This window comes from Berghia stephanieae, chromosome 8 (genome assembly GCF_034508935.2).
Source record: "Berghia stephanieae isolate SIO BIC M18660-M18661 chromosome 8, UCSD_Bste_1.3, whole genome shotgun sequence".
Lineage (NCBI taxonomy): Eukaryota > Metazoa > Mollusca > Gastropoda > Nudibranchia > Aeolidiidae > Berghia > Berghia stephanieae.
Genome location: NC_088367.1, coordinates 24,591,723 through 24,614,081, shown reverse-complemented (window position 1 = coordinate 24,614,081; position 22,359 = coordinate 24,591,723). Strand labels below are relative to the sequence as shown.

General features: G+C 35.8%; 2 protein-coding genes across 4 annotated transcripts; one reads left to right on the top strand and one right to left on the bottom strand.

Annotated features, from left to right (window-relative positions):
• The first annotated feature begins 403 nt into the window (after positions 1-403).
• LOC144978415 (uncharacterized) lies at positions 404-6,928 on the top strand. 2 transcript variants are annotated; one of them, XM_078924433.1, is made up of 2 exons: positions 404-608; positions 4,341-6,928. In XM_078924433.1, the coding sequence occupies exons 1-2, from the start codon at positions 507-509 to the stop codon at positions 6,237-6,239; spliced, it is 2,001 nt and encodes a 666-aa protein (XP_078780559.1). In that variant the 5' UTR covers positions 404-506; the 3' UTR covers positions 6,240-6,928. The 2 variants fall into 2 exon arrangements, with proteins under 2 accessions (XP_078780559.1, XP_078780560.1); XM_078924434.1 differs by lacking the exon at positions 404-608 and adding an exon at positions 3,710-3,894 and having other exon boundaries at positions 4,341-6,383.
• A 3,025-nt stretch (positions 6,929-9,953) lies between these two features.
• On the bottom strand, positions 9,954-21,868 carry LOC144978414 (uncharacterized). Of its 2 annotated transcripts, none has more exons than XM_078924430.1 (3): positions 21,681-21,868; positions 15,098-15,314; positions 9,954-11,923 (listed from the first exon to the last, which is right to left on the bottom strand). In XM_078924430.1, the coding sequence occupies exon 3, from the start codon at positions 11,921-11,923 to the stop codon at positions 10,709-10,711; it is 1,215 nt and encodes a 404-aa protein (XP_078780556.1). In that variant the 5' UTR covers positions 15,098-15,314; positions 21,681-21,868; the 3' UTR covers positions 9,954-10,708. The 2 variants fall into 2 exon arrangements, with proteins under 2 accessions (XP_078780556.1, XP_078780558.1); XM_078924432.1 differs by having other exon boundaries at positions 21,686-21,848.
• Between the last annotated feature and the right edge of the window lie 491 nt (positions 21,869-22,359).

Genomic DNA, 22,359 nt, shown 5'->3' with positions numbered 1-22,359 from the left:
ACTAGTAGTAGTAGTTGTAGTAGTAGTAGTAGTAGTAGTAGTAGTAGTAGTAGTAGTAGTAGTAGTAGTAGTAGTAGTAGTAGTAGTAGTAGTAGTAGTAGTAGTAGTAGTAGCAGTGGTGGTGGTGGTGGTGGTGGTAAGAGAATAAGAAGTAACGTTAAAAAAACAAAAACGATTTTCTACCAACATAATAAGAACAAAATGTAGGATAAAAATATTGCTTATCAAATTTCTCAACCTACCCTTTAAGTTCTATGTGACAGCTACCTCATCTATCATTGTGCTATCTGCCCATGTTTGCCACAAGCACTCAAAAAAACCCTTAGAATTTGGAAATGTCAACACAAAAGATTGACACGTAGATAACACCCACTTATTAAAATCATGCCTATCTTCTACACTTAAATCTTTTGACATTTTGCTGGGGAGCTCGAGTCGACTCGGTACGTGATTTGATTTAGTAACACTGGAGACCATTCCTTCCTACATTATCAGAGCGGTTTAAAATGGCCGGGAATAAGAATTCGAAACTGCAAATCTACCTTGTGTGTATTTTGTTCCTTAATATCTGTACTTCGACTGCTGGAGCACGTTCAGCTATTCACAAGGTATTGTATTTATAACCTTTCTCTATCATCCATTAATGCATCGCATCGATGTGCACACATGTGCAGGTCTGACAGCCAAACGCAATTATGGGCCTAGTTTAACATTGTTGTAATGGACACCACTTTGCGTCATTTATTAGATTTTCATAACAATATTGAGCCCATAATGAATTGGGTTATCAGACCTGCAAAAAAGTGCACTTCCGTGTAGGAATATTCATGACTATAGATTTGCAGCACACTAAATATGCGACTCCATGTAACGAGTTTTAACGGTTAACAAGTTAACTGCTGTGCTCTAGAAAGACACGCATTTAAACATTTGGCCAGAAACTTCGTCCTTCAAATATTGATCAATTTAAATTACCCTAATCTTGGCAAAAATTCTCAAACCTGGGACCACGAAAGCTCTTCCTTGATTTTTATTTTATTAAATGCAAGAGTTGTGTCCTTCGTCCCCTCAGAGACATTAAGTCAATCGAGCCGGAGCCGGAGTTTAACCCGACTACTATAACGTGAAACGGACAGCAGCAATTGTTTGCTACCCTTTTGACAGGAAGCTAGTCTTTAGCAAAGTATTTCCCGCCAGATTAGACAGACCCAGCTACCAAACCACTGCTTGGTGACCACGATAGATAGTTGTGTGGGGCCCGGGATGGCCGATGCCACTCGAGCATCGGGTTGGAGCTCCATTCAGTCTCATATCTGGGTCCCGTTTTCATGAACGCGGACTAGCGCTTTCTGACATTAGTCTATGACTTGCAAAAAATCGGATTTCATGTGAGCTGACTAAGCAAGTCCGGGACTAAAATCACTGCACCTTCCTATTAAATTTTAGTCATTTGCTGAAGCAAGACTTCATGATTTAGTCCGAGTCCAGTTACTATGTGACGGCATAACGTCATCAAGATAGCAGCTATTTTTAGATTGAGTGCGCTTCGCTTCGGAAAGAGAATACGTCGGTTATGAATGACAAAGGGGCAAAAAATGTTCTGTTGCCACTGACACTCGCTTTAAAAAAAACGACAAGTTAAGTGCAGATCGTCGAAAATACTCATTTTTGTGAGTATTAACTTTTTGAAAACTGAATTTATCTGCTCGGATATGAGACTCTCAAGGAGAGTGCGAAATCGAAGGGTTTGCGACAAAGAACAACCCGAAAATTTATTAAAAAGTATAGTGGAGACAAAAGTTATTCTGTTGACATTGCAATTGACTGAAGAATGTGATTAATCAGGACACACTTTCTCTTTTGTGTAACTATTTGTTGTTTTGGTTCAATCTCGGTATTCGGTTGTCTCGATGATACCCTAGAAATATGAATGCTAACGCTGCTAGAAGGGACACTCCTTCTTTGAGCCAATGGTCAGCAGCCCGCGCACGCTATCTCGCGAAGTGCGTGTGAGATAACGAGTGTTTGCCCTAGATACGGCTTGTCGCCTGGGCAAAACCTATTGTGTTTTTATGCTCTGATGGGGTTGGGATAGATAGATAGATAGATAGATAGATAGATAGATAGATAGATAGATAGATAGATAGTGAAAGAAAGAAAGAAAAAACGAAAGGGATTGAGAAAGAATGAAAGAGAGAGAGAGAGAGAGAGAGAGAGAGAGAGAGAGAGAGAGAAACATAGAACGAATGTAGAAAGAAAGAGAGGGAGGAGAGAGAGAGAGAGAGAGAGAGAGAGAGAGAGAGAGAGAGAGAGAGAGAGAGAGAGAGAGAGAGAGAGAGAGAGAGAGAGAGAAACAAAGTACGAATGTAGAAAGAAAGAGAGGGAGGAGAGAGAGAGAGAGAGAGAGAGAGAGAGAGAGAGAGAGAGAGAGAGAGAGAGAGAGAGAGAGAAACAAATAACGAATGTAGAAAGAAAGAGAGGGAGGAGAGAGAGAGAGAGAGAGAGAGAGAGAGAGAGAGAGAGAGAGAGAGAGGAGAGGAGAAAGGGAGAGATACAAACAAAGAAAGAAAGTGGAAAGAATAGATGAGAAAAAGAGAAAAGAAAAAGAACGAAAGTAGAGAGAGGGGGAGGGGGACACACACACACACACACACACACAGAGAGAGAGAGAGAGAGAGAGAGAGAGAGAGAGACAGAGAGAGAGACAGAGAGAGAGAGAGAGAGAGAGAGAGAGAGAGAGAGAGAGAGAGAGAGGGGGGGGACATACAATTGACACGTTAAGTCTATTAACCAGCGCACCTGTGCTATACTATAAACACTACTGATAGTGCTTTCAGCGTTGCCAAAATGACTATGGTAGTGTTTGTTGCATAGAGTGATTTTGGCTTATTACACCGGAGTACTTTCCACCAGATATGACAGACCCAGCTACCCAATCACTGTTGGGTGGAGAGGGGAGTCAGAAAAAAATCTTGACTGCACCCGGGATCGATATCGTTCCATTTGACTGTGAAGCGAGTGCTCTACTAACTGAGATATCGGCACCACATTATTATCATCATCATCATCATAATCATCCTCCTCCTCCTCCTCCTCCTCCTTCTTCTTCTTCTTTATTTATTTATTTATTTATAATTTATTATTATTATTATTATTATTATTATTATTATTATTATTATTATTATTACTATTATTATTATTATTATTATTATTATTATTATTTTATTATTATTATTATTATTATTATTATTATTATTATTACTATTATTATTATTATTATTATTATTATTATTATTATTTTTAATTAATTCTAGGCAAGTGACTAGCTAGTCCGAGACTACAAAGAGTTCATGAAATCCAATTTTTTAGACACTTACTTTGCTTAGGCTTAATACGAGCTAGTCATTTACTAGACTAGTAAATTATAAAATCTAGTCCTCGTACATGAAAACGGGGCCTGGACGGCGCCAGCTTATTCGCTCGACATCTGGGATGGTCTAGTGACGGTCAACCGGAAACACTCCTTTGCCCCATTATATACCTCGTGTTAAAGTATATATAACCTCGTCTTACTGTATGATTATTGTTTCACTATCTCCTGTACTCATAATTACTACTTATTAACTTGTTACCTTACAAATGGAACTCTCTTTTTGTCAGAGATCAATTTTGATGTTACTTTCACTTTTTATTTTATACTTTCACTTTTGTAATAAAACGTCCTGTTCTATCTAAACATGAAAACAACGAGACGTCTGTGTCAACTCTATAATATTAAATCACTTTATTTTACTATTTTCCCACATGCCATCTATACTTTAATTATGGCAACTTTAACAGGTTATCAACTTCAACATCAAACACCCCACATACGTCAATGCGGTGATTCAATAGGTGTGAAGATTTTGACTAAACGCCATGCATCAATTACAAGAATTGCATTTGTTCGTGTATTTATTTGGGAATGAGGGTATTGCTTTTATTCCGAAGATACCCAAAATATATAAATAGAACAATGACTTATTCCCTTACATTATTATTTAAACAAATTTTTTGGGTGCTTTTTGAAAAGTTTTTGATGAGCCCCGTGTTCTAGATTACAATGTAATGACTTTTCAATCTTAACAGCCCTAAAAGTTAATATTATAAAACTTCTGATGATACCGATATTCTACCCCGATAATCTATGAATTACTTTATAGGACCTCAAAGACACATCTTTGCTAATATTATTCTAATATAAACTCACTTTTAAAATGTTGAGTGCTCATTTAATTCTATTTTGTATTGTTTTTTGGTGTTTGGATTTTGTTTTGATTTGTTTCTCTCTCTCTCACCAGAAAATCCAATACCACCTTTTGGAATTAAACAAAGCTTTGCAAGAATTGAGCGAATCCAATACTCACGTCATCCACAAAAGATCTGTCCTGAACCATGACGAAATCATTTACAACTCTCTGATGGTATTTTGTAATGAAATGAATTCAGGCGGTGCCTTACGGTCATCGAATGCCAAACCAAATCAAACAGACTTCTCATCATCAACTTCCACGAGCAACACTTCCGAATATAGTCTCAAATATTTTGCTATTCCAAACCACACAAAAATTCCAGATACCTCACCATTATTCACTTGGCCCCAAATATTTCCACGCAAAGTACAAGCAGAACGGGACGGCAACGATCTTTGGTTAGTCTTTGACATCATCCATACAGCTCCTGTTAAAGTAACTCGATTTCATTCATTCGAAACCATTAATGTTGTAATCGATTATCCAGATAAACTTACGACGTCATCATCATCATTACAAGCATCAGCGGCAGCCCACTCACAATCACCAATAATATCCAAGGTTCGTCTTCGGATCGATGCGTCACAGTGCGTTAACTTATCAATTCCATCGAACCATCAAGTCGCATCTATAAGCTTCGAACTTGTAGGGACAGTAGGATATTCTGCAACGACGTATATAGAGATGTGCATGTTTGACTACTTTTTAAACGAAACTGTAGCCTACGAAAACCAGGTGTGGGAGAAAAAGAAAGAGAAGATTTTTACAGACAATCTTTCTCCGCCCTACTTGAATATTACACCCCCAGATCTGGGTCATGAGATCCTAATAAAAAAGGGACAAAATATCGTGTTTTATTTAGATACTGAATTAAGAAAATATGACAGTTCGCTGTCCATAGCACTTTGGATTTGGGATCGAAGCAATGGAAGAAAAATAATGAAATCAGACAGGAATCTTCGTTACTACGGCGACACAATCGAAACCCCCCGGACGGATGACCTACTTTCAATGGAAATATTGGAACAATACAAAATGGAATCCTCACAAAGTTTTGGAAACGAAAGCAACTCTGATAGTCCCATTGACAGCGAGAAAGATAAATTGAGAGTAAAAATTAAAATAACATTGAAAGTTTCCAATGGAAAGAGAAGCGGCAGACTCTCGATAAGCTATTTTGAAAATAGATTCAATTTCAATGACAGGAAACTCGTAGAAACATTTTCATCTAATCGAATTTCTTTTCTCAAACTCCCCAGCAGACCCACAATACTTCCTAAAAATCAAGTGGAAATAAGACCTATCCATGAAAATGTAATTAAATGTGACAAAGATGGAATAATGCATTATGCTAAGACTGGTAAAAACTGCACGGTCCATTGCTACGCTTCTGGAGCCGATATAAAGGACATTTTCATCTCTCATACAAATTCTAGACGCTCCCTGACAGTTAACTCTGTATCACGAGTGGTTGAAGATGGGACTTCAGCTTTCGCCATGATCGACCTTGGACCCGCTTCCAAGAATATCGAAGGCACATATCGATGCACGGCCATCACGAGCAACGGAAAACGACGACGACAGGATGTAAAATTGTTCACTTCCCTTTTCACAGAGGTCATTGGTCACGATATCAAAGAGTTTACCAACGGCACGGTCAAAATAACATGCACGGCGTTTGGTGCCCAACCCTTGAATATGTCAATTTCGGTACAAAAAGACAACGGAGAGCGTGAAAGGGTGGATAACAAATCGAGTAACAGTCGCAGCATTTCTATTGATGGGAATATCAGCACATTAACCCTTCTCCTCTCTACCGATCAGCTTAGATATCCATACATATCCCTTACTTGTAACGCCGTTGGAGAAAGAGGAGGAAACGGCCTTTTGATTGAACTGGCAGATTACATATCTAATCACAAACATTTGGTACCGAAAATAGACTAAATGTGCCCTGTCGTGTCACTCTGGTAGGCTTTTATGTCGTAAAAAAAAAAAAACGGAAGAAAGTGTGACCCATCGTCTCAACACGGTATTATGTCGGAATAAACTGGATCTCTGAACGTGAATTAGAGCTCAAATGATAAGACCTTGGAACTTTGAATTGGTTGCAATGTAAGAAATTATCTTTATTCTCCACCATGACGGACAGGAATTATCTCCAAGTTTTCCATTTGTGGCTAGCTATACATTCAAGTTCCAATATCTGGCTCTCCTCGACAGGATAATACCGTTTTGAGACGGATGGCCACAATAAGAGTTTGTTGTTAAAATGAATTAATTTGCCAAATGCATGTTTTTCTCACTTCCTACTTAGAGTGAGAGCGAATGCTCGAAACAATATTGTAGAAGTTGATCATAATTATACTTGAAATATTTTATAAATAGCTCCTTTTACCAAAAAGTTGAGCACTATTATTTCATGGTTTTCATGTTTTTATGATTTATACATAATTGTTTTTTTTTTTTTTGTTGTTTTTGCTGATAAGAAGTGCTAAATACTTTTCTGGCATCTATCTGGATTTTATATTACAAGATGTATACATATCTATTGAAGTTCCTATATATATATATATATATATATATATCTATATTGTGTTTCTGGTATTGAGTAAAGAAAGGTTTTGAACCTGTAATGTTCCGTGTTTTGGTATTTTGTTCTCTTTTTGAAGTTCCAATAATTTGTATTAATGTTTTGTTATTTACTTTCTCATTTCACCTCAGCACTTTTGCGTTTGGCAATTTGTCAAAAAGGAGGAAACTCACGCAAACTCACGCCGAAATGCAAAAATTACATATATACAATATGACAGTTACGTAACATTATATATTTCTTGCGTTAATATCTAATGAATTGTCCTTTCCTGAAAATAATTTTAAAGGCTCACAATATTAATCAAACTGCTATCTCCATCAAGAGACGACAAATTTTTGGCCCACAGGCTATGTTACTGCAACCTAGAACGAGTGGTCATGCAGTTTATATTAGACTCATGAATATCTAACAACTTGCAAGACATTCTATTTAAACAACTAAATATAGTAAATTTAAAATTAATTTGAATAATTGCTTTCCGAGTTGATCATCATCCTTGGTCATTATAATGTTTTATCTTTCTATGACAAAATAACTTGTAAAAACATAAAATTAAGAGTGGCTGATAGATGATAGAGAAATATGGGTAAGGGGGAGAGACAGAGAAAAAAAAAAAGAGAGAGAGAGAGAGAGAGAGAGAGAGAGAGAGAGAGAGAGAGAGAGAGAGAGAGAGAGAGAGAGAGAGAGAGAGAGAGAGTTTTGTATTGATCTTCTATTTTTTTCCAATCCCCAATAAACATCTATTAATCCAAGGACACCACTGGTCTTGTGTCACTTTTGACATTTGGTGCCACCTTGTCTAGGTTGACGTCATAAAGATGCGAGTGTCACCAAAATTTATGCAACTCAGCACAGGTGTTAAAATTTGACACGAGACGTGATGGTGATTTTTTTCATCCATCTACCGTGGAGCGTGAGGGCTTTTCATGGAAAAATGTTTGACACTGCAAAAACAGCGGAACATTTCAAAGAAAATCACAAAATCCCGGAATTCTGCGGATCCGCGGAAGATTATCATCACTGTTGTAACACGTCTCAATACATTATAATGTTGGGGTGTACCGGATCTCGGAATATTGCAATAAATGATCCTAAGAATTTGGTACCTTTTTCAAGTTGAAACCAAGAAGTCTACCATTATTTTTCAAAAAAATTTTCAGAATACACCACTACACAATACATCGATTCTGTATAAATATTTTCATCTATCACTCGTGTCAGTAGAATTTTGATTTAAATGATAAGCATAGATGTTGATTTGGGGAATGCCACTTTACCCCACGCCCCCAAATCCATAAATGCGTCGCCCCAATTCAAACTATTAATCCAAGTATCCAAAGAATCGAAATAATTTCAAAAATGTGAGCATTTATACTGCGCAGTATTCACTAAGCGTAATAATAATAATAATAATAATAATAATAATAATAATAATAATAATAATAATAATAATAATAATAATAAAACAACAAACAGAGGTTCAAAACCATAAGCAACACAGAACATGCATGGTGAAAAATGCAGCCTATTCTGTGATTACAATTTCTTTTAAATAGACAACAGGTCGAAATTTTACACCTGGGTATGGAGAGATATGTAAAAAAATAAATAAATAAAATTCCTTTTATTCATCCCCAAGGGGAAATTTGTCTTTCGGGTCTATTCCAAGGGAAGACTGGAATCACCCAGGCGTCAGCCGCAGTGCAGCGCCGCAAAGTGAGCTAGGGCTAGGTGACTTGCTCAAGGCCACACAATGAAGCGGCGGGTGATCGAACTCGTTACCTTTTGGGTACGAAGCAAAGAGCGTACTGGAAGCGTGGCTCAAATAAATTTTTTCACCGTCCACAACGGACCTCAAAACTTCAACCTAAATGGTGTGGAGGGCGAGTTCAAAAATACGAACAAATTTAAAGGTAAAGCGACATCTTTCAATAGGTAGTCAATAACCATTACTATAACGTCCTTTGTTTTATAAATTAATATACTTGTCGTTTGATAAGGGGGGAAAACCCGAAACGTCCCACACCATTTGTCTTTTAGCATATACTTAAGCTGAAATTCTACCACGACATATTATATATATATATATATATATATATTCTAATTGAAAATATATTAGGCTGTATACTGTATGACGATGAATTTAATGCTGTACGCATCTAGGGCAAACCATGTAAATGTAAGGGATTTGGGCATGAGCGTACGTATTTGGGCCTGGGGTTTTGATAATTTATTTTCGTTTTTTTAGCTAGGTCAACCGATAATATCTCACATGTATGTATTTACATTAAACCACCCGAAAGACGTCAAATAATTCAGTTGATCAAACAGATGAAAGTTCAGTTGAACCAATCAACAATAAGAGCTGTAAGAAATAGAGGTAAAGAAAAAGCGTATGGATTTGGGGCGACATACCCTAGTGGTAAGTCAGTCGTATGTGTTTTCCATCTTGAAAAAAAATCTGTCCCGCCAGGAAAATACCATTTATTCACCCAAATTATGCCACACTAAATATGAAAAAAAGAAAGGTGAAATTATGCCAGAAACAACAAATTCTTGCGTTTGTTTTTAAGGGTTTTACGGCGCTTGCAACATATTTAGGTCATATCAGCGCCAGTAAAAAGAAGAAAATGGAATAGTCAAAATATTCTAGATTTACAATCAAAGCACCCAAGAAAAAGTAAGACAAAGGGGAATTGGTTCAAATAGGGAACAGCTGTAGATTCCAAGAGCATACCATCAATGTACTTAGTGTGAGATCACCTTAAAGTCTTGTCCAGATACCAGCACAGGACCCCACTAAGAGGAACACACTCGAATGTTTACAGAATTCATAACTAACAATACATATAACAGATGTTTTACAAGGAAAAAAATATCATCTCCTAAAACTATACTATACATTTGACTGTTTCCCTCCCAGTCAAGGACTCCAGACAGCGCTGGGACAAAACTAAGTAATCCCATTCCAAAAGAAAGACAGACAGCAACTCGGAAAACAGATATAAGGGGAGAGAAGACACAATGTAACCTCCTGCCCACCCAAAGATTTGTTGTGATGCTGATGAAATTTACACATATTTATTCATATAAGTTTCAAACGAAAGAGCAATTATAAATTGTTAGAATAAAGAAGCAAACGATATATACAAATTTTAAAGACAGAAGATGAAGAAGGAGACGAAAAGAAAAATACTACAACATAATCTCAACTCAAAACATCGAAAGCCACAAAAAATTGTCGCAATCGACATCTGTATACCAAAAAAAAAAAAAAATAAAGGAAGAAAAAAAATGTCATGAAGTTATGCAACAATTAGTATTATTATCAGCATTAATGATAAATACTGTTATGTATCAACAGATCTATCCTATAAAATTTATATAGAAGCCTAATTTGAAAAAAAGGTATTTCATCATACCTACCTTTGAATCAAAAAGTATTTAATATCTAACAAAAAAAAAAAAAAAAAAAAGAAGAAAAAACAACTTTATTTGTTACACAATTTAATAATAATGATGATACAGCATTTCTACAGAGCATAACCATGATGATGTCGTGCTCTGTGCGCTTCATATCGGCAATAATACTATGACAAAACATTTATAACAATAACAGAAATCTAATAACACACACACTATCAAGTGACATATTTATGCAAATAAAACAGATAATTACAATACAACAATAAAAGGCTCTATGCAAAATATTGCTCATTAAATATATTTTCAATCTAGATTTTAAAATGTTGATATTTAGTGTATCTGCTACAATTTGGAAACTCAATTTGGAAACGCAATTTTTGATGGACGAAAACTTTTACTCCTGGTGTGATGATGATGATGATGATGATGATGGTAGTGATGATTGTAGTGGTGGTTGTGTTGCTGTGGTGTTTACTGTGCTTTTGCTCCTGACTTGCTTGTAGTGTATAAAATTAATGTGATTGTTCAAATGCTGTTTAAGGCGAAAATTTTTACCACAAAACCCACAAGGTAATGTTTTCTCTGAGTGAACTTTCTTATGCTTTTTAAGGTCTGATACTCCTTTAAATGTTTTTTGACAATGTGCACATACAAAACCACGTACATCTGAATGCGATAAAAGGTGAATATTAAGGTCTGTATTCCTCTTTGCTTTGTAATCACAATAAAGACACTCGTATTGTTTGATATCTGAGTGTAAAAGCATATGTTGCCTCAAGTTGACACGAAGTTTTTGACAAATGCTGCATTCACGGGGCTCGCCCTTAGTACGTTGCTGTTCTGATGAAGTATCTACTGTGGTGACAATTGGATATGCATTTCTTTCCATTTCAATATCATTCTGCAGTAAACTGAACTCCAAACCCTTCTCCTGTACATCTCCCTGAGATACAATTTCATCATTGTATGTGGTGAATACATGAGTTTTGTCATTGACGTGGCAAGAAGGATGTGTGAATTTCAAGCCCTTATGCTCATCCTTCGATAAGAAAGAATATACATCTCCCTGGGAATACAAAATATTTGACACACTTTTGCGCTTTCTATGATCTCTATGTCTTTTTCCCCCTTCATTATAACTACTTTTTAACATTTCATTATCACTGCTTGTTGATGAACAGGCACGAGTTTCTGTTCCATTTACATCTGGGTTGTCAACAATCTCTAAATGAGACTCAATGTGGCGTTTGAATAAATCAGTTACATTTGTTTTGAAGTGGCAAGAATGGTGAGTGCAGTGAATGTCAAACTTGAACTCACAATTGGCCAATTTGGATTGTATTTTAGATATTAATGTATTCATGTATACAGAAAAGTGAAGTGCTTTTGAAGCACTTCCATGATGAACAAAGTTAACATGTTTTTTAATCTTCTTAAAACTTTTATAAACAGCAACACACGTTTGTTGATTTAGACAACACTCACAAATGAACAAAGATTTATTTGGATGAACATTACAGAAGTGTCTCAAGAACTTTTTCTTAGAATTCTTTGAGAAATCACACGTTGACATGGGGCAGCTGTATCTCCTTTTCATTGACTGGTCCATCTGAAATAGAATTGAATTTCCTTAAGGTCAGTCAAATATTTACAAGTCAGAATTAATACAGAGCGGCCAACATTTCAAAGAGCTAAATCAGGATACTCTAAAGCACAATACCGTCATGACCCAAACCAGCAGTGTATAATATAATCTAGACTCGGTGCAGGCCTTTAAATGGCCGGTGAAAAAAATTGTTGGAACTTTTTGAACACGCAAAAATAGACCAACAGGACAAAAATATGGATTGTCAAACACAACACAGTAATGACACGTCAATTAACTAGTCAAATCATGTCATTTTATTTTCCCCCCCCTATTTTATGGTACAAAAAAAAAAAAAAATCCCAATTGTTTGAGAGAGTACACACATTGCGAGTAATAGATTCCAACCCCTAGCTGATCTCGAGGAGGATATAGATGTAGAATCACATTGGGCAAGGAAGTCTACATAACAACTTGTCATGAGGTATTGGGTGTAAAGAAATTGGAACATAATGAGTGGATAAGGCCAATCGCCTTGGACTCGATTGAAAAAGGAGAACAAGAAAGGAACAAGTGAATGCAAGTCGAACAAGGGCTTCAAGACAGGATGCAGAGGTGCAGCATCGAGCCACAGAGAGGCTCAATCTTTACTAAGCAATGGAGGGAACATTTTTCTGCCTTCTGAACAGACCACCACCACACAAACCGCCGGAAATTTTGCCTGCAAGGAATGAGCTACCAATTAGCTGTGATCCACCATCGATAGCAGAGATTGTGGGTGCCATTAACAGGATGAAAAGAGGGAAAGCTACTGGACCAGACCAGATTCTGCCAGAGGCTCTAAAAGTTGATGCTGAAAGAAATGTTGAGGCCCTGCACACATTATTTGAGAGGATCTGGAATGACGGGATATTCCCAAAGTATTGGGAGGAAGGACATCTTGTCAAGCTTCCAAAGTAAGGGGACCTCAGTAATTGTAATAATTATCTAGGAGTCACTCTTCTCTCTAACCCAGGAAAGATTTCAATCGTATTATTCTCCAGAGAATTAAGAATGCAACAGATGCTAAACTGCGGGAGGAACAGGCAGGTTTTTGGAAAAACCGTTCAACTACTGACCAGATTGCCTTTCTGCGAATCATAGTGGAACAGCTATAAAACGAAACTCACTTCTTATTGAATTGTCAACTTTCTGGATTACGACTAAAGCTAAGACTTTTCAACTCAAACATAAAGTCTGTCCTACTGTATGGATGTGAAACTTGGAATGCATTGCAGGCATGTATAAGGAGGATACAGATTTTCATAAACAGGTGCATGCATAAGCTACTCAGAATAAAATGGATGGATAGAATCAAGAATGAAGAAGTATGGAAAAGAACACAGCAGAAACCACTGGGAGAGGAAATAGGAAGAAGACGATGGAGGTAGATTGGACACACTGTTAGAAATAATGACTCCACTATAACAAAGAATGTATTGGACTGGAACCCTCAGGGCAGAATATCAAGGGGAAGGCCACAGAGAACATGGAGAAGAATTAAAGAAGCTGATATACAGAGAAGTGATAAGACATGGAACGAGATAAAAAAGTGAGCTCAAGATAGAGAAACTGTTTGTCTGTGGCCTATAGCCTGATCTAGGATGAAAAAGGCAATGATGATGATGACACACATTGCTGGTCCCAGGTCTGAGTTAGTTGTAAAATGAAAGGAAGAAAACAATTCCTACTTTTTTTTATGGATATGTAGTGCTTGACACGGGAAGGTGCAATATCTTCACTCTGGTTTGTGTTAAATTTTTAATAATAATAATAATAATAATAATAATAATAATAATAATAATAATAATAATAATAATAATAATAATAATAGAAAAAGAAGAAGAAGAAGAAGGAGTGAGGTCGTGTGCGAAGGAAAAAAAAAAAAATTTAAACAATCATGGTCATAAGGAAATAAAACTTCCGCTGAGAGTAGTCAATCACCTTTTCAATTGAAGAAAAATATATATTTTGCATTCATTATTCCGGTTCACTTTCAACCCGATACAATTTTATGCGTTGTAACAGAGTTTGTCAACTGGAAAATTTGTGTGTGTTAGGAGCAAAATAGAGAGAAATGGCCCCATTCAACACGCTGTATGTGTTAGTTGATTACCAAGGATGCATGTGTTCAATGACTCGCAACTCAACAAGAAGTGGCGAGATATTGTCAGCGAGGAATCAGCAATCAACACTACTGGGTATGTGCAGGCAGCATTGGCAGAAAATACGAGGGGGAAGGGGCACGTCTTGTGGAGTGTATAAGTGGCGATCGATAATTGAAAAGATGAAATTATAGAAGGAACGAAATTGATGTCACTCGGCTCCTTATTGTTTTTAGCCAGTCATTTTTATAAGTAGTACTCACTAAATTCTAAACGTCAGACTATTAATGTTCAAGTGTAAAGAACATAAAACATACTTTTTTAAAAATCCCCAAACATCAGCCTGCCCCTCGTTGGAAGAAGGCTGATTTATAGGGATTTTTTTTTCTTGTATGTTTCTCTCTGCTTTGTCTGGTAATGTTTCATACACACCCAGGGCTGCCAAAAGTTCACAAAGTTAAAATGAGGGACAACTTTGGGGTGGCACTGGGGCTGACTGGGGGGAGGTGTTATCATGTGGATTAAAAAAATTATTGGTATCAGATTAAATTGGCATTATAAGAAAAGTCCAGCATTTGAAAATCCAGAATAAAAATGATTACAGACCATACAGACAAAATGGAAACGCACAATACAATTTTGAAAAAAAAAAAAAAGTCTTTTTTGTTTGGATTAACAACTGGGCTTTGTTACAATCGCTACAAGGAACTGATATTGATAGTGGTTGCAGTCAAGATCTTTTTCTGACCCTCTCCCTTTTCCCCCAGCAGTAATTTCGTGGCTGGGTTTGTTAAAACTGATAGAAAGTACTTTGCGATAGACTAGCATCCCATATAAAGCATAGCAAGCAACTGCTGCTGTCCATTTCACCCTTTATAGAAACAAGGACAAACTTCTACTTCATGGGCCTAATGGCTCTGAAGGACTACACTACTACAACTACCGATACCACCACAGCTGCTACTACGTATTAAAAACACAACTTGATCTTTTATATACTGCAATATCCACTAGATGTTCTCAATAATAAAAAAATGACCCTTTTGCAACTCACCGTTGCTTCCGTTTTATATTTTGGTCCAACCAAGATGTCCACTCCTACTTCTATCAAGTTGGGGAGAAAAGCACTGACAAAAATACCACTTTTGGCATGTGAGCAAGCACCACAGCAGTCAACTGGTGAGTGAATGCATTCATCTAAGCTAGCTTTATGTCTTGCTTCGTTTCCTCAATGGAACAGGCCAAAGGTATTGTCAATAAGCTAGAGGTACCTAAATGAACCAATAAAATGGAGAGAAAAATTAAAGGGAGTGAATGTGACCAAATAAAAAACAAACAGCATGGGTTTGACCCACATAGAAAAGAAGTGGTGACTGCTAACAAATGCTGATACTGATGTTGATGTAGCTGTGATGACGTAATTCAAGCAAACTTGAGCGATGAACAGATCAACATTGTTTGTTTTTATCATCATTATAATTATCATTAAAATTACTTTTGTTCAATTGCCCAACAATATAAGTAATAATAATAATAATAATAATAATAATAATAATAATAATAATAATAATAATAATAATAAATATACACATACATCCTTTGTAACATATCAACAAAGTAAATAATACAGTTCCCTTTTTCTTTGGGTTTATTCAAAAGGAAGACTGGAATAACTCGGGTGCTGCAAAATGAGTTAGGGAGGAGAGATGGATTGTTGACGGGCACATAACACGGTGGAAATTGAAACTTGGTATTTTTCGGATACGAATCAAAGACCTTACCGCTGAGCCACCCCAACTCCTCATCAAACATCATGGCAATGTACGGTTTCCTCGAACGTTTTTGCTTGTCCCGAGAAGTTCGAGGAAATCGTATAATAATAATAATAATAATAATAATAATAATAATAATAATAATAATAATAATAATAATAATAAAGTGCAACCCTCTCTACAGGCCTGTAAATGCCCATTTTTTTAACAAGTGTGAAAATTTTTGGTCATTATTTTCACAACAAGTAATATATACTCTACTGATTATAGATATGATGTGCAATTGCTTGAAGACGACGTGCACTGCTCATTGTTGTAATGGAAAAGTTTTTTTCTTTTATTTATTATTATCTTGATAGGTGGGAAATTCCACGGGTAACGGACTGACAAATCAGACCAAAAATGCATACATTTCGTGCTCTGAAATGCAATGTATTTATTGTATGGAGCTAATATTTCCCATGGACATGTATCATGTCCGCCCTTATCATATATCAAAAGGATAAAGATGAATCTTAATCAACTTGAATTTTTTTGACATTATAATGTTGGTAACGGACTGACATCAGAAAATCCATCTTTTTCAATTTTATATGTAGATGGATCAAACTTTCTGAAGTTAAACCTTCCAGTAACAAATAAGTTCTTTTATAGTAACCACGAGATGTTGTTCTACAACACACTAGCAATATTTAAAAGATTATCCAAAATTTGAATCTGCAGTCTTTGAAAAAGTGTCGGTAATGGACTGACAAATGGATGGTAACGGACTGACACCTCTGAATTTTATTACTCAGAATAACGGTTACTACATAAAATCCAGAGCAAAAGAACACATTATGTAATTATGAGCAACACTGAATACCCAGTGTGATTGATCAAACCAATACTCTTCCTTATATGGATGTCAAGCTACATTGGGCATGATGAGTAACTCGATGGGTGACATCTGATTACCTCAATCCCAACTTTGCTTTTGAAAAAATTTAATAATGAAATAATGATTCGTGGAGTTGAAATCTATTCTGTCACAGCCAAACGGGAGTTTTATTTGAACTATGAAATTAAATTATCAAAAAAAAAAAAAAAAAAAAAATGTAGATAAGAAAGGACTTTAAAACTGGGGAATGTTTAACATTCTTTTGAAGCTTAATTTTTATTCTGTATTTCATCTTGATTCCTCAAGCTTAGGAATTGTCAATAGGCCATGACCGTCACTGCAAACTGGTCGATAGTATTGGCAGTCAATCTCTTCCTCATCTGCACTTGACCAGAAAGCCAGTTATATAAGATCTGAGAAAGATCTTCAAAAATAATCATTTGGACCATTTTATCCTTGATTGTTACAATTTACTTATTCAGATTGTGGGATTTCTCTTAGAAGTACATTCTGAGATTCTGAGGGAGCAAAATAAACTTAAGCCAATTTTGGTTCCTGGATGAAATTCACTAACAATCGACACCCTCTTTTTCATTTTTTTTTTACACGAAACTTTTTTGAATTTTCGTCCTTTCTCTTTTTTCATCTCTCACAATTATGAAATATTTTTCCCTTGGTGCTCGCCAAGAGTACTTCTTGTCCAAATAGAAATTTTCGATCAAATTATTTTATTTCATCTTGAAAGCCCATTTCCATGATTAAAATATTTCAAAACCCATTGGTTGATGGATGCCCTTAGCAACACAGGCATAGTTTAATTTTAAAATTTTTTTTTTTGGGAGGATGGTAGACTCAAAGTTGAATTCAGTATTTTACTTTCCTGTGCTGAAATGTGAGGCAGATGTGGATTTAGGTGTGCTTGGTTTACTTTCTTTTGGAGTTGTAGATTGATCGGCTTTTCTCTTTTTTTTTTTCCATTTTGCTTGAAAAATCCCGTTATTTCTTTTAAGCGTCCTTTACAATCATTTCCAAGTTTTCTTTGAGACTCCTGCTTTTGTTGCCTATCTTTTTCCTAAACAATGTAATGCCCATCAGTTTTCAGTCTTTCTTGATAATTCCTCTGCTTTTGAACCATGGATAGAGTAGGCATCTTGAACCTGTGAATAAAGAAAATTGAGCGAAATTACATCATAAGCTATGAAAGTCAAATAATCAAATCGTGTTGTCTTAAAAATTATACAGCAAAACTAAGAAAATAAAACTCATTTCTAACTTGTAACAACTAAAATATTGACATTATACACAGCTAAACAGCTTGCTGACCCACTACATTTAAAGCCTCAGTGACTCAATAGTTTTCCACATTAATTTAATTGTTTGATTTCTTTTTTTTTCTCCCATGGCTTCTTGCCCCTTTAACAAAAGACTACTACTGGCTCCATTGTCATAAGGATATTATAGAACAATAAACAGTGTTTTTTCCTCAATTCAAACATAGCAAAAATCTTCAAGTGATCAAAAGATTCACAAGCTTTAAAAGATTTAACTTACCTATTGAAAAATAGCAGGCTTGATGTTGAAGACCAGTGTTTGAAATTTTATGATCCAAATGTTTATAAAATGGCTGCCTGATCAGTTGAAACACATTGGAGTGGACATTACTCTTGGGACTTAAAAAACAACTTTTATATATTGTCTTTGAATTAAAATAGAATTAGTCAGTCTGTTACTGTCAGTCCGTTACCCTAAAAATGTCAGTCCGTTACCCAACAAAAGTACCTTAAATGATAAATTTCTTGAAAAATTATCTTACAGTGCTAAAGCCATTCATGTAAGAACAGAAAATCTGAAATAGTGAGTCTGTACAACAATCACATCTTTCGTAGATGAAAAAATACTGTTTTAATGGTAACGGACTGACATACAATTTCCCAAGGTCATTAAAACGACCGATGAGGACAACATTTCATTAAAATCGTAAATTTGAATGTTTATATAGGTTTCTGATACTTATAATTGTTTTAATATCAATAAACAAAAGCAAAGGTGGCTATAATTTTGTAGAAGTTGCAAGATTTATAATATTGAGAAAATATTCTTTTCGTTCTTCAAATAGGGAATGCCCTTACATAAAGCTACAATAAGCATCCTGTACCACAAATATGCACGAAATATCCTTATATTCATAATCCTGAATGATTTTCCAACAAATTGGTACCAAATTTTAATATGTTCTTAAGAATATGTAAAACACCCCTTCGGTTGACATTTTCGTGGAATTTCCCAGGTAATCCATGACAAAACAACTGACAAAAACAACTTAACTTACTTTATGATCTTACTTGGACAGGGAAACCATAACCATAACAACACTGTTGAAAAAATTTAAGCTATATGGCTTCGTAAATTGAGTAAAATGTATGGTCCACGATTCAGTTTTTCAGATTTCTGGGCTGAAATTTGGTCTGCACTCTAAATAACAAAGATAGTAAGCAAGGAGCTGATTTCAGATTCAACTCATGTGATCTCGGATGATGAGAGAATCAACAGTAAAACCCTATAGCCAGACCTGCCTACTTGAAAATATAAAAGTTCGTAGTTTTTAGGATATAAAAGTAATAGTCGCTATGAATAACTTTATAGCCTTATAGGCATGTCTGTCAATAAAGATAGCTTTGTGAATAAAGACAGCCTTATTGTATTATCGAAGTGCTTATTCGAAGTAGTACTGATTCCACGGCGGAATCACTATTCACAGTTATAGAAGCGCTCTCCTGTCTCTGAAAGTTTAGTCATTGTTCCCTCACTAAACACAACATTGTATTTTCTGTTCAAAATGGTGTGTTGTCGAATGGCTTGAAGTTGAATGAGAGTGTGTTGGTTTGAGAAGAGGAAGGATGATTGAAACATTTTGTGTGCCTTAGAATTGAGATTTTGAATGTTTCAACTTTTTCTTCAAGTCAGAAACTTGACAAGAATTTATTGTGTTTTGTTTTGATTTTGGTACCCCAATCCAATCCATGAAAATTTCCCCATCCCCACCCCTCCGACTTGATCATTCATTCACATCTTGAAATCTATCAGCTTATCTGTCAGATTACTTTAATGAGAATAGTTCCATCCCTGTTTATTGTATTATTTAGAGTTAGTTAAATATATTTTATAAAGTTCCAGGAATCTCTCTCTCTGTCTCTCTCTCTCTCTCTCTCACACACACACATACACACTCTCGCCATTGCTCGACTCATATCTCAGTGCTCCTGCAAATAATAGAAGTTACAATCAATAAACTACCTCTACTACTACAGCCAAACTTTGTGACACAGCAGTAACATGTCTAAAACCGGTCGCACATCTATTCGGTAACTTGTGGGATCAATTATCTTCATCATTATTTATTTCGGGAATTCTCAATGAAAATATTTTGTCCTTAAGTAAGTCCTTCTGAGCCACTTGGGCTCATTGTAAGACAAATTAAGTTCTTTAAGGCCTTGTAGCCAATGGTGCAGGAGTCATCCTGATTTCAATAGCGTGAAGCGGACAATAAACGTATTTGATTGAAAACCTTTGCACAGGACAATAGTCTATCGCAGATTAATATCCCAGCTTGACAGGTACCCTTCTACCCCTGAATGGAGTGAGTGATTGGAGTAAATTTTCATGTCCTAGGAAAGTGCAGATTGGCTTCGGTCTGAATCGAACACAGAACCACTAAGTCCAGAGTACAACGCGCTAACCACTCAGGCATCCTGCCTCCTAAGCTAGACCGGAACTTATCCATGATTCTGTAGGGTTGAGCAGACAGATAACAGTTTAAAATTTAAAAAAAAATTAAATTCCCTTTCATAGAGGAAAATTTTCTCGAGTAAATTTTATGTTTTTATAGATATTTTATTAACTTTCCTTATTTCTATATATGCATTTGGAAACAATCCATATTCTGGAATGTGGATAATTGTTTAAAATGTAAAGGAGCAGAGTTTCAAATATATGTCTGGGGATAACGAATTTTGATTTTGGTTATCCCCAGGTGTCTGGGGATAATCACAGCGGCGTGCTAAACTACAATCTAAAACTATTTAATCCTCATGGACGTATGCAGCAACATTTTCATTAATTTATCATCACCGCCAACGGAGGTGCATAAAAACGGTGCGTTTTGTACACCTCCCCAACGGAGGTGTATAAAAAATAAAACGTAGTGTTTCTATGCACCTCCGTTGACGGTGTATCTTAACGGACCGTTTTTATACACCTCCGTCACGCATGCGCATCCCACCAATTTCATCAGCGATATTGTGTTTCTGTATTTGGACATGGCGAAAGTTATATTGTGACATCTGTAGGATGTTTTTATTAATAAATTTATATAAAAATAATAATAATTTAAAAAATCGAAATATAAAACCAGAAAATAGAAGTTGCATTGAAGGTAAGGTTTTAGAAAGAGCTTATTAAATGTGACGAACAGTCAGGTGGCTCCGTAGCGCAGTGGACAAGCTGTTGGACTCAAACCTTGAAACTACCGGGTTCGATTCCCATTTTAGACTTTTTTTTTTTTTTAAATTACTTTATTGTGAAAGACAACATTTTTGTGGGGTTTTTTTTCTTCCTTCTCCTTTTTTTTTTTCAAAATCTTTTTATTATGTTTTTTTTTTTTTAATTCGATTTTAATTTTCTAAATTTATTTATTTCTTTGAGATCAGTATTTTTTTTTCCATGTTTCTTTTACTTTGATTTTTTAAATTATTGTTATTATTCTTTCATTTATTATCATTGTATAAACGTACATCGGTAATCAATAAGCAGCGTGCTAAACTAAAATCTAAAACTATTTAATCCTCATGGACGTATGTAGCAACATTTTCATTAATTTACCATCATCGCCAACGGAGGTGCATAAAAACGGTGCGTTTTGTACACCTCCCCAACGGAGGTGTATAAAAAATAAAAAAATTCAAGTAGAGCTTCTGAGGCGTCCGTACTTTACCAATGAGATCAAAAATGATTTCCGTTTTAATTTGAATGGTGATTGCTTTGTTCAAATCCTTCCCATGCACGATGACGTTCATCAAAGAGTAATAGCTAGGTAAGAGAACTGTTCGAGTAGGTAGGGACTTTCGGTTTTTCGTCAAGAAATTTCGATTTCGAAAGTAGAAGACCTTTCTGTAGTGATGGGCGCTAGTCGATATCACTATCGGGTATCATACTGTTAATACAAACACTCCTAACAGACTAGCCTACCTGAGGGTGTTTCTTTTTTTCACGAAACCCAGTCCCAGGCTCACTCCCCAAATGGTGTACACTTCACTGAGTCCCAGGTTCACTCCCCACTGCTGCTTACTTCCCATACCTTTGTCGGGTTTCGTAAAGGAAGTGTCTTCTGGGAGACCAAATTATTGGTCTCACTAGCCAAAATGGCCCGATTTTGGCTTCCCGGCGTAAAACCGTATTTTTGTTTATGAAACTGTTTCTTTCTGTTTGAGGGGCGAGTTTTTTTTTCTTCTAGATATTTATTTATTGCTTGGTTGTTTTTTGTTTTTTTTTCGTTGTTTCTTATCTTGTTTGTTGTTTTTTTGTTTGTTTTGTTTTTGTTTTTTAAAGCTTTGACATATTATCATCAGTTAATAGTATAAAACTTGGGATAAATGTTTATATTATATT

Bases quoted from the DNA above. Each gene is read 5' to 3' on its own strand.
- LOC144978415 (XM_078924433.1), top strand. From the start codon at position 507: ATGGCCGGGAATAAGAATTCGAAACTGCAAATCTACCTTGTGTGTATT. The intron at 609-4,340 runs GTATTGTATTTA...CTCTCTCACCAG, and splicing joins CACGTTCAGCTATTCACAAG to AAAATCCAATACCACCTTTT.
- LOC144978414 (XM_078924430.1), bottom strand. From the start codon at position 11,923: ATGGACCAGTCAATGAAAAGGAGATACAGCTGCCCCATGTCAACGTGT.